Source organism: Mus caroli, chromosome 5 (assembly GCF_900094665.2).
Source record: "Mus caroli chromosome 5, CAROLI_EIJ_v1.1, whole genome shotgun sequence".
Taxonomy (NCBI): Eukaryota; Metazoa; Chordata; class Mammalia; order Rodentia; family Muridae; genus Mus; species Mus caroli.
This window is the reverse complement of record NC_034574.1, coordinates 82367188-82380405: the sequence shown is the minus strand read 5'-3', so window position 1 is coordinate 82380405 and position 13218 is coordinate 82367188. Positions and strand designations below refer to the sequence as shown.

The 13218-nt window shown below is 41.6% G+C and overlaps 1 protein-coding gene across 11 annotated transcripts in view; it reads right to left on the bottom strand.

The window, feature by feature from the left end:
• Nucleotides 1-13218, bottom strand: part of Slc4a4 (solute carrier family 4 member 4) — a 422068-nt gene that overhangs the window by 109647 nt on the left and 299203 nt on the right. For all 11 annotated transcript variants that reach the window (XM_029477155.1, XM_029477156.1, XM_029477161.1 and 8 more), the window contains one exon: nt 566-723. In XM_029477155.1, the coding sequence (XP_029333015.1) occupies nt 566-723 (158 nt within the window). The remainder of the gene's footprint in view (nt 1-565; nt 724-13218) is intronic.

Genomic DNA, 13218 nt, shown 5'->3' with positions numbered 1-13218 from the left:
AACAGTAGAGTGTCACATGATCGTAACATAAGCAACACTTCCTTTGAAGGCAAAATGGCATGCTTAATATAAAGAGTATGGTTTTAAGTGCTTAGAGTAATGACCAAGTTTTCACAAAGATGCTCACTTACGTATGGGTATGCATCCATGTGTTGGTGCTTCTACATGTGTGAGCCCAGTCACACTTTCCTGATAAGACGGAGGACATAAAAACATCTACGACCTCTGAACAACTTACTAATTGTTCCATTTTGGACAAGGTATTTAAACTTGGTGTCTGCATACAGCTACTAGAGTTTTCTTACTAAAAGACTTTCCTATGATTATAAAGAATAACCCACAAGAAGAAGCCAGCACACATGGGCCAGTCAATCACTATAACGGCCATTACTATTACTATTCAAGTAACATGTGATTTAAGAGCACACCTGTCGGCCAGCCTCTGTTTCAAATGAAAGCTCTCTGATGCAGAGTGAACCCTCGCTCCACTGATTCTTGGACCTAAGTGGGATGGCATTGTCCTATAAGCACCCTGTGAACCCTAGTGGGAGGGAAAGCAGCTTACCTTGTGGGCACAGGGACCTCAGTCAGCGCACCCAGCATGACAGCCTGCTGTAGGCGAACAAAGGCAATGAAGGGAGTGTCCAAGAAGTCAACCTCCCCAACAAGCACATTGGAAGCTTCCGCGTCACGGGGCAGTTTTTTCATGAATTTATTCTTCAGCTGCATGGGAAGGGCCAAGAAAATGTAATTTATTTCAAGAGAGAAGAATAATAAAATATACCATATACATAACTCCTAGGAAACCTCTGTAAATGAGTCTTTACACAGCAGCACTTGGCCAGGCACTTTTGTATTATGACTAACCATTACAATTATAGTAAGCATTAATCTGTCCCTTCAAAAAAATACTAAGGGTACAATAGCATATGATACAATATTATTAGTATGCAACCGATCTCCATTAATTGATTTATTTACTCACTCAGTACACTACTGAGAATTTGCTAACAGCAAGAAAATGACCTAAATCACAGGGCTAGCAGAAAGAAAGACTCGTTTCATATCCTGATTAGGGGGATTATTACCTAGGGGGAAATAAAATAAGATTTAAAGTAATGATCAAAACTAAGAAGGAAAATAAGACAGATAAGAAAGTACTATTTTTCAGAGTTGTCAAGGAAGGCGTCTGAGAAATTCATTCAACAGTGGAGAAAGGGCACAAGCCATGTGCAAAGACCTAGACTGAAACACTGTGCAAGCAAGGGAAAGCCTTTGAACAGCAAGGAGGTTGATGGCTAAAGGAGCAGTGAGAAGCCAAGTGTGGGAAGCTAAGACGCAAAGGCAAGACGAAGAGCTGAAGCTTCATGCATGATGGGGACCATGTCATGAGTCCCCAAAGGCCATGGGAAAGAGTTTAAGAAGGTGGGAAGATGTCTGCTACATGATGTGATTATGACTTTGGGGTCTACCAGTATTGAATGACACAAAACAGAAAATCACAACCCTGAATGTAAACATAGGCTGAGAAAGGCATTAAGACCCTTACCCTGGGCCCCTCTGTCCTTCTTAGAAGTAGAAGGCATTGTGGAGACAGTGACAAAGAGATGTTAAGAAGAGGAAAACCAGGACTTAGGAAGAGCCAGAGAGGGAAGGCTGAAATGATGACCAGGTATCTGCAGCTGCATCCTAGGCTAGTGGAGGTTGTAAAAAGATGAAACTTAAGAGTGGACCGTAGAGCCTGGTAGAATAGCCATGCCGGAAAGTCTTGATGAGAATAGGTCCTGTGGACATCAGGGAACCAGTGAAGCAACAAGCAGAGACTGGCCACAGAGACTGTAACACTGAGAAATATTGCTAAAAAGAAATGAGAAATGGAGAGGCAGTAGGAGGGAGTGCAAAACAGGACAGAGTTGAAAAATGTGTCTATTGCAGCCTCTCAGAAAGTGAGCAGAGAGAGCTAATGGAGGCAGATTGCTGCTACAGGAACTGTAGGGAATAGCAACAAAAATAACTGTGAAGGCAAGCATCCTGCAACTACCAAGCAGGGGTGGTACCCACATCACAGACAGAGGAGTCAACTGGATACAGGGACACAGCTTAGGATCCTACCAGGAAAGCAGACTGGATGGGTTTGAATGTGGGTGACTTGAGAGACGAGCTAGGTGGTGGGGAGGGCTTCTAAGGACTCATGCTTTTTGCAGTGAAGCCAAAGTGAGCTGGCGGTGAGGGGGAAGGAAGTGTTTGGAGGATTAAGGAGAGATGGGAGAGTGTAGACTTGTTTTCTCTCTGAGTGAAGGCTGCAGGACACAGTTGATTTGGAAGTTTGTCTAATAGGCATTGTTCCTTTGTACAATTCAGGGGAGTTATATCAGGAACAACAAAAGGATAAAGATAAGAACATTACAAGACCATACAAAAGGCACGGCCTTCAGATAAACAATTTTTACCCAATATAGATGCCTCACCCTTCATGTCAAAAGCACCAGTGAGTTTAATCATTTCAGACATAGATTACTGCTAAGATAGGGAGCAGCAGACTTGGCTCGATATCCCCAATTAGTAAGGAGGCTGGGTCAACATTTTCCTTTCAAACTCCAACTTAAGAGTTTCTTAGCTGGGGGAAACACACGATACGAAAACTGATGTCACCTTCCATCCCCATCTGCTTAAGAAGAAGCCTATGAAGTTAGAAAGCCAAAAAGTTAGGGCTAAGATAGGAACCAAAATAAATATACACAGGAGACAACATGGAGTACGCATTCTTAGGTACCAACAACATGGTTACCTCTAGGCAGGATGGACTTTCCCAAAACTTGTATCACTCATCATTCAAGAATCATATTAAAAATTATATTTATAATATGACTCATATTATAAATAGATGTTATATTTATTATTTTATATATAATATATTAAAGGTGTATAGAAGTAATCATCTTGTTAAATGAAATAAAAACAAATGCTGAATACAAATATCACATTTTCTCTCATATCTCACATGTGCAATCTTCACTTAAATTTTATATACACACATGCATATGTGTGTATATACATATACATTATACATATATGTGAAAGTATAAAGAAGAAGGGGTCTAAGTGGAGGGAAACCAGGGAATAAGAGAATATAACAGGATAAAGACAAATTGCTGCACTTTCTTCTGTCACATGCACAAATTAGATTTTACACACACACATACATACATACATACATACATATATATGTGACACACTGATACGAAAGAACAAGGGAAATTGTTTGAATATGGGAAGGAGACAATAGAAGAGGGAGGAAAGACAGAGGAAAGTAGTGGGTTGAATATGGACAATGGACAATGACGTGGATCTATGAAAACCTAATGAAACCCCCAGTGTATTTTGTACACTAGGAAAATTAAAAAGGGAAATAAAATTCCCGAAACAGCAACCCTAAAAAAGGTCTACGGCCACCGAGTAGTCAGAATTATTAGTTCATAGGAAGTTAATGGAGGGTTCTCAATCACACAAAGCAAACTGAAGCATGGATGAGCGGCAAAAGAAGTCCTTGAACTCTTTCCAAATGAGACCTTCCTTACAGGCACAGAATGCAGAGTATACAAGAGCCTGGCTGTACAGTCATTCTCCTCCCTAGATTCCTGACTACCTTAGCCAGGCATGCTGGCTGCAGTCCTCTATGGTGGCTGTACTTACGAGCCTCAAACTCCCAACCAAGAAGCACCCTTCAGAGCCCAGCACAGCCTGTCCTACCACCTCAGCCCCCTTCCTTGGCAACTTCACCAGTCAATTCTGAGTCACACTTACGTTAGATGTGTGGAAATAAGTAAAAGCAGTTCCTTGGGAATAAACTCAATAGCCACTTGACACATAATTCATCTGTAATAAATACTATAAAGGGGAGAAATGGATTTTTGTAGTAATGAAAATCAGATCAATAGAGCATCAAACTGTCCAGAAAAGTTATAGAAGCTTTTAGGGCTCAACCACAACATCTATGCAGCTCACAAAAATATACAGAATGTCCAGTCTACTAAATACCCAGCAGGATCTGCCTAGCTCCATCCCACTTTCACTGAGATTGCTGTATTCTTACAATTCAGTCCTTAGGTGAATCTTCCCTATCTGAACATAATCCTGGAGTGATTTTGTCAAGTCTCATGCTTTTAAAATCCATCCACATGCTGACGACTCAAAATACATATCCTAAGCCAGAACCTTTCGCAAACCTGAAAGGTCTTCAAATGGATTTCTAACGCACATTTCATTCCACACATCCAAAATGAGCCTCTCTAATGGTGCCCTTCCCCTCGCCATCACCCCATCCCAGCTCCTGCGAGTTCTTGCATTCTTTACTGCCTGCTGAACCTCCATTGCTCCATAGCTCAGACCCAAGGCTCTGCTGTCATCTTCAAGCCTTCTCTTCCTTTCATGCCCAGGTCTATTCCGTTGGCAAATCCTGCTAAAACCACAATCACAATCTATCTAGAATCCCACTGTTTCTCATCAAATTCATTGTGACCACCCTGGTCCATGCTGGGATCATTTTCCTTGTGGCACTGTGTCATTTAAGCTGGGCTGCCTTTTCATGAGGTATCACCAAGACAACTATGAAAACTCCCAAGTCCTAGCATCATCCAGAGACCCTGCTCTATGCCCTGATCTCCTTCCATTCTCCTGGCTTTCGCTCTAGCAAACATTCCAGCATCTATGTCCTCACCCATATGCCCCAGGCCTCCTTAGCTCAGGTCCTTCTGTCATAGCTGCTGTTTTTCTCTACAAGAATGTCTTCAGGGGTCCCTTACTATCTATTAATGGTCACTCTTAGTGGGGAGGCTTTCCCTGTTCATATGAGTTAAGGCACATACTCCCTCTCCACACAAAGATTTTCCACACCTCTCTTTTACCTTGGGCTTTGTTCCTTGCCTGTATCTTCCATCACATATGCCATATGGACCTCTTATCTTCACAACCTGTCTCCTTGCCCCAATATAAGCTCCTTATACATGAAGTAGCCATCTAATGTGCTCAGTATTGAGTTCCTTACGTCTCTGAGAGTGCTGCTGAGAAGAAAGGTTAATAATAGTTGAATGAATGAATGGCAATTATTATCTCTACTTTTCTCTGCAAGATTTCCTCTCCCTTTTATCTTTTAAACTTTTTTCTATTTTTATGTGCATGCATGTATGTGGCTTTTTTTTTAACATGCCTATGATCAGATACAGCTGTTTGGGGGCATGTGGAGGCTCCAGGGCTTGGGAATCCTCCTTGCTTGCTTTTACACACAATCCAATCAAGTGTCTCCCTCAATTGGGACTTTTGGTAAAATGTAGAGCTTGTCAACATGGCTAGTGTCACTTGACAACTTCCTCTGGTAATGCCCTACCTCAACCCACCAGGGTGGGATGATAGGTGAGGGCTATCACACCCTCCTCCTTACTTCATAACTCTAGTCTTCGTGCTTCTAAAAGAATGTCTAACCAACGCCCCATCCACCCAGCCCTCCTCTTTCTTTAAAGAAGTAAACCATTCATATCCCTATCCACGTACGTAAGTAAAAGACCTAGACATGGGCCACTGTTAGTAAATTCCTTTCCTAACAAGAAAGATCGAAACAAAGGATATAGACAGGACTCATATGAAAGAACAAATTTTTTTTGTTAAAAAAAAAAACTTGGATTCATATGTATAAAAAAAGATGTCCTCCCAATCAGTAGCAGTCATTCCTGCCAAGGCTGGAAGGAATGTCTCAGGACTATCATACCAGGGAAGAATGAGGTCAGAACCCAAAGCCAAACAAGAGCAGGAGAGAAAGAGGGGAGAGAGAGGGATGATTAAGGCCCTAGTCCCAGTTGCACACGCATCCTAAGGCCCCTCTAAGAAGTCTGCCCCAGTTAAGGAAAACGGTGCATGCTCTTCAGGCTTAAAGCAGTTTGGAGTGTGTTCCTATCCATCACAGAGCCCAGCTACAACACTGTATTTGAAGATGACTTGAGGAGCATTGGGTTCAATAAAGCTGAATTTGTAAGCATCTGCACTTGGGCCATTCTCAAAGCCTTTAATAAGCCTGTATGCCCCAGAACGATTCATCTCCCCCTGGAAGAAGAGGCACATTATGGTATGAGATCTGATCACAGACTGTTGCTTTGGATAGACAGATTTTCCTCTTTCATCTAATCCCACGCTCTTTGACAAAATGTATAGGGGCCTACAGTGTTCAAGGTCTAGCTAGGGGCACTGTGAAGAACAGACAAGCCCCGAGCTTCACAGTGCAGCCCGGAGAAGCAAATTCAGAAATAGCTGTCACAAAAGAAGACACATAAATATCATGAAAGTCACATTGTACAGTGAGAGGTCACAAAGCACAGAAAGTGTACCCAGTAACAGGGTTCGGGGAAGGAGTCTGTGTGAGAGTTTAAAAACCCACCCCACAACATTGGCTTATCAGACACTGAGTCATACGTTACTTTTGTAAAGGATGGAACAATAGCCCATACAGGAAAATACAACGGCTATAATACGAACACCACCAATTCTGGGCTTACACGATAAACTTTGAACAATCATAAAATACTAAGAGAAAATTGTACAGATTAAAGAGGGAGACACAACAAAAGTCAACAGCAGATCACGAGAAGAAGAACAAAATCCAAGGCCGATAAATCTGCCTGAAAGTCTCCCAATAAAATCATCTGGTTTGAATTCCAAAGATACAGTGTGACACATCCCTTCCTCTGAGATCTTGAGTTGTTTCTCCCAGGGAAGCTCTGGCTGCATAGTAGGTAGGGTCGAATACAAGAACACACACAGTGCTGAGAAATCCCTCCAGCCAACCTTGACTTCAGAGAAAGGGATTTCAAGCAGCTGTCTTTGGAGCTACAATCACTGAAATATACTTTGGCTAGCTCAGCAATTTCATCACTTTTTTTTTCCTTTTGGCTTTTTTACCAGAGTTTAATACAAGCTGTGCATCCAGATGTGCATATTTTGAGATCTGTTTCAATGTATCCTTTCCTCCAGACTAAGACCTTTCTCTAATTTCTGAGATGCACGCAGCCTGTCCTGTTATGAACATTTACCTTACAGAGTCTTGAGCATCCTTCCTTTTAGGGTGCCTTGCTATGAGCCTAGTGAGTGTGGCACAGGTCTGTGAGGCAACTTGAAACTCTAAATAGATAAAGCAGAAGAAAGAGTTGAGGAGGAGGAATTCTAGTTGTGTTTAAGATGAGAAAGTTGTTCATCCACAAGTGTCAATATTCTACAGCTCACGGAATCAATCTTTTTCATTCCCCACTTAGATCTTAAGCTCTCCTGCCCTCTTGCAAGGAAAGTAGTTTGAATAGTTAAGGTTTCACAGATAGGTCCCACCACAATATGTCTACTTAATCATAACTAGTGAAACCACTGATGGCATGGCATGCCCTCATGCCCACCATGTCACCCCACATACCCCTAACAAAAATCACCATTGAGGAAACCTGACCTACCACACCCCTCTGAAAGTGGCAGGTGTTAAAACTTTCTTTTGTTCCCCCTTTGCTATTATTGCATTAAAATAATTATATCCAGTAAAGTATGCTTCTCCACTTATCCATCCCCATGTCTACATACTACAATAGTCCTGTCTACCTAAGCAGATTATTCTTGGAATTGTTTTTCTGTCCTCTTTTTCTTATTTTTGGGTAGGGTCTGGTCTGCTTTTGGGAATTTCCAGCTGCTATTCTTCCCCACACAAAATCATCTGGCAAGCTTGGTGTTGTCATGAGTTTTCCTGATACCATACCCTTCCCTGCAGAAGATTTCTGGGCAGGGGTCAAGTGGTTACCATGCCTACTGATTTGCTCCTGATTTTCTCCACTTGCCATACTGTCATGGCATATGTGTTAGAATCAAATCAATCTCAAAAGGCTCTTGCTTTAAAAGATAAGTTATATAATCCCTTCACATCTGAATCTCACTGGGATTTTAAAGAAAGCTTCACATACTATGTTATATTATAATTGCCTGTTATAGAAACTTAACATTTAAGAAATATGAAAGTGTGGGGGAAAGCCTAGGTAAAATAGCCATTTGCCAATTAGTTGTACTCTCTGAGAATGTATCTATTCACTTACTCTATGCAAACAGTGTTACTTGTTATAACAACAACAACAGCAAAAAAAACCCTACAGCCCAATCTTCACGAAGTGCTGGGCCTCTGCTCATTGCCTTCTGTGTGCATCAAGAGAAACAGCTAGAGGAGAGTTTGCCAAGTGAATGGGATTTTTTTCCTAATGTGAGCTTCCTGGTGCCCTAAAGACAATGGCCACAGGAACTACTTTCTCATACAACAAGGCAACAGTCTGGGAAGAAGAGACTCAGCACATTCATACACGTGACTGATTAGTAGACTCTGTGTCAGAGGCTCAGTTATACATCTCTGTCATAATAGTCGCCTATGAACCTATGAATTCTCATCATTTAGATTCTGTATAGATGTTGGGACCTGGCAGGTGTATGCTTGATTAATTACACAGAATCATGGCTTCCAGTCATTGTGAATCCAACTCAATACTTTCATGGTCCATCTTCACCCTCCATGTCAACCAATAGCAAAATAAATACTATCCTGAAGGGAAAAAGCATCATGCGTAATAGAAAATTCTCTTCATGGTGGTATTTAGTCAGAAATTATCAGCAAGAGAAACAAACACAAACTAGCCACAACCTTAAAGCAGAACCAGCCAGCAAAGCTATTAAACACAGGCTTCACAAAGACTTCATAACATCATAATATTTTTGTTGTAAGATGTGGGACTTCAGTGCAATCCATCCTAAAGGCAAAACAGTCTTATTACTGATTAAAAGGTATCATTGGATTATTAAACACAACATCCCTATAACCTAGAGGCATAACATATTCAAGTGCAGCCAAACCTGTGCAGTCACTAAAACTTATGGCCTTAACTACAAGCCTTATAAAAGAAAGGCTAAAGATCTATGTGTACACATCAAGAAGAATAAAATAATATGGGAGAGTTTGGGTGTGTGGCTCAAAGCTAGGGCATATGCCTAGTGTGCACAAAGCTCTGGACAGGCCACACACACCCCAACACACATAGAACTAATAAATGAAGCAAACAAAATAGCATATAAACCCTAGAGAGGGCCAGAGAAATAATAGTTGAGAAATCCATACAATGGAAAACCAGCAAGCACAAAGCCTAGCAGTTATACTTTATGGCTGACAGGTGAGGTCTTTCCTAGCTAACCTGTGTAACAAGGTAAAGCAAGCTGTTTCTTGAAAGTCCACAAACTCTTCCTTTGCTCACAGCGTTACTGGTGCTTACCATCTATGCTGTGGTCTGAGGCTTCAAAAGTACACACAGTTTGAGAGTGCATATAAGGCCCTTAAGAAGAGACACCAGAAGGCTCTGCAGTTCCACTTTACTTTGTAAAACACTTTTCAACTTCTTTCCATTTTTAAAAAATACAACTTCAAAGTGAAAACAATTGCCTGGAGGTAGAAATTTGATTTTTACAATCTTTCATTTCCAGATTTAGACATCTCACTGGCATTAATGCAAATGAGCCCACCAAGCAGCATGTTTGCGAATGGCCATCAAGCTAAATATAACAGTAAGTGGGGCTAATTTCCTAAGCAGGATAAAATTTCAAGCAATGACCTCCTTTAAGAATCTAAATCTCTAAGCCACATTTTGTGTCTATTATAAAAAAGAAAGGAAAAAAACCCATAACACAGTTAAACGTGAATTTAGCTCTTAGTAATTTTAAAGTGTGTTCATGTATGCAACTTTAATGGAATTCTTATACCTAACTTATGAAAACTGCATCCTACCACGTCAAGGATGAGGGAAACTCATTCCAAAGATGCAAAGGTCTCCACTAAAGTCACTGAGCTCAGGACTAGGCCAGGTCTTGAACAGAGACCATCTTCCCAGGTCATGGCCCTGCGAAATGCTCACAGTCTCACAAACACATTTGATTACCTCAATTTTAGAAGCTCTTGACCTAAAAATCTCTGAGCCTTTCATGTAGCGAATCCAAGTTGAAACATCTGCACAAATAACCTTTAAAAATTAGGGTGAACACATTTAAAAATATTAATAGTATTTATCTGCATGAAATAAACTGCATGGCTCAGAGAAAGAAGCTGAGGTGAAGAAAGCCAGGATACAGACAGGAGCATTCAGAAAGGCTTAAAGCCAAAGAACCTGCAAACTCCAGGCACTGAATTGGGGAATTTTTTAAAAGTTCTTCCCCTCTACCAATTGTAAGTATTGATCACCCACTCCATGTATCAAGGAAGGAGACTTAAAATACTTGTACTATGTGGTAATGAGTCCCCACTGCCTGAATGTCTTGTCTTCTTATACATAGTGGGCTCCAATTACACCTCCTCACTCTGGCTTGGCCCTACAGGGAGAGCAAGTCTGACCCTGGTTTCCATCCCCCTCCCATGACATTCCCTACCCTGTCCTCTGTGCACTTGGCACAAGGCATCACTGACAGACTGTCAGAGACTCTCATTAGACCACAAGTAAAGAAGGTGGTCGAGTTATCTGTTTTGTTAAAAATCATGTATTATTCAACTTTGCTTCCTGGTGCCTTCACTGTCCGAGTCTTGCAGTAAGCACTCATTTAATACTGAACCCCTTGTTAATGAATTCATCCTATGCTATAGCGCCAGAATCCTCTGCAGGGGTGAGTGTGGAAGGGGAACCCCCATGGAAGGTGTCCTCCTGGCTGCTACACACCACAGAAAGTTGGGTCTTCAGTAAGTAAGTGAAGGTATTCTGTTCCAGAACAGGTAAGCGCACATTGCCAACCAACATTTTCCAACATCTTTCTCTTATCCCTGCAGAGACAATTGAGAATGTTGTCCTTGGCTAGATTTCTCTATAAGCTTTTAACATTCCTGCCTTTGGAGCTGAGCTGCACAACGATTTCCTTCCTCATATAAGACTTAAATATTATATTAGTAATGGAAAATGTGCCTTTGTTACCGAAAGAAATGAAGGGCTCCAATGATTATTTTTAAGTTAGTGATGGTAATGATGATATCGATTACTAAGACTTTCTTACCAGTGATCGATCACTGGCCATGCACTGAGCCAGGAATGTTTTGTGCTTCACAACAAATTCTCACATTTTCTTAAATAAGTTATCATGATCTGGCTCCATTTGCCCCTTAAGAAAGTGAGGTCTACAGATTACGGTAACATGCATGAGATCAGGGAAGGAGAAACGGCTGGGAGCACTCACGCTGAAGGCTGCTGATGACTGTCTAAGCTTCCACAGTGGCCTGGGGACTGTTAACCGTTCTTCAGAATGTAAATGGAGAAGAAGAAGACTTGCTTTGTAATGAGACAGAGCTGACAACAGATCCAGACTCTTCCCCCACACAAGCCATGAGACCTTGGGCAAACTGCTTCATTTCTTCAAGCTGAGTGTTCTCATTTGTGAAATGGGGATCACAAAAGACTACATCATAGAGCTGTTAAGAGGAGTGAAAGGGGTCGTGCTTGAACGCCCGTGCACAGGAAATTTATTGGGTGGAGGAATGCAGAAGCTCTGAATCAAGAGAGCCTCAGCAGTGCCTGGAGAGTGGGAACATATTACAGAGAAAGCGAAAGCCTAAGTAGAGGAAAGATGGGGCAGAAAGATGGAGCACAGCATAAGAAATCCTAATGGTCCTCAGGAGCAAAGGCAAACACTGCAGCAGCACTGGCAAGTAACAGACTCTTTGCTGAGGTTCTGACGAGCGCTCAACATACCTGTGCCCTTAGTTAACCTACAGAACGGTTGCTAATAAAACCAGAGGTAGCTCGTGTATTTAGCTTCTTCATCTGCAGACAACACTGACCAATCACATATTATGCGACTATGGAAAAGCTCCCAGGATTGTGCCTGAGTTAGCAAAGTAGATATTCAATAAATGGTGACGTTTCTTTTGTTTGTTTGTTTGTTTGTTTTTTATTAGGTATTTTCTTCATTTACATTTCCAATGCTCTCCCAAAAGTCCCCCATACCCCCTCCCAACTCCCTTACCCACCCACTCCCACTTCTCAGCAATGGTGACATTTCTTAATATAACCCTCAAAAAAAATCAGAAAAAAATGATGGGGAGAATTCCCTTTCTTTCCCAAAGGAATAAAATAAACTGCTGCTTACACACCTCTACTTTAAATTCAAACATAACCTTCCAAATCTTGAAGGAAAAACTCTTCCCTCAGTTTGGAGCTTAGATTTAAAGATGTATAACCACGGTACGGAGACTCCCCGGGGGACTTAATCATACCAAATGTATAGCCTCAGGAGCTTTGGCTTCGAGACTATTGTAGAGATTCACCCACAATGAAGCTACAGTATCAGATGGACCCAGGGCCGAAGTGAGCGTGGGTGATTCAATGCAACTACTGTATAAAATAAATATAATTCCTCATGGTGTCTGCACCATTGTATTTATCTGAAATCCCTCAGAATGACATTCTTGTCCTTGAACAACTGTGCTGAGCAAAGTGGGGGGATCCTTTATGTCTAATTCTGGATCTACCTATTAATATCTAAAAGGCAGCGCGTGGTAAGAGTCTTCTTGCTTCCACCCCCAAGAGAAAGATTTTAAACATAAGGTTCCTTTCATTGCCCGGCAACCTCTAGCTGCCCACAAAGGTAGAAAGGTTGCATAGGGAACAACCAGATGAAGTCAAAACAAACAAACAAACACAATTAGCATTGTGGGGTTAGTGACTTTAAGAGAAAATTATAGTTTAAGAAGTGTTTTCCATGTATTCTTCTCTGCACACATCCCAGCCAGAGTAGCTAAGAAAATGCACAGACTATTCTCTCAAAAACAAGAAGTTTCCAGGCATGAGGGGTGGGAGGGTGTACTCATCAGAGGTAACGTAGGCAACCAAGAGTTTGAACGTTAGTGACTTTGTAAAACAAACACCCATGCAGAATGCTTTTCTTGTGAAGAAACCCGAAAAGTGCTGTCCCCCACATCCCACCTAACCTTGACTGACCCCAGTGCAGCCCAGGAATCCAGCAAAGCTGTGTCCTGAGCCTCATAGAAACTTCAGAGCTGATGCTTCAGACCTCACAACTAGTATTTCACGTCTCTTCCCTTGCAGAGAACAAAAATAGCAGTAGTTGATAACTTGGGGTCTTGATGATGTTGCAGGGAGTTCATGGGCACCTTCAAGTTCCATGCAATCTTTG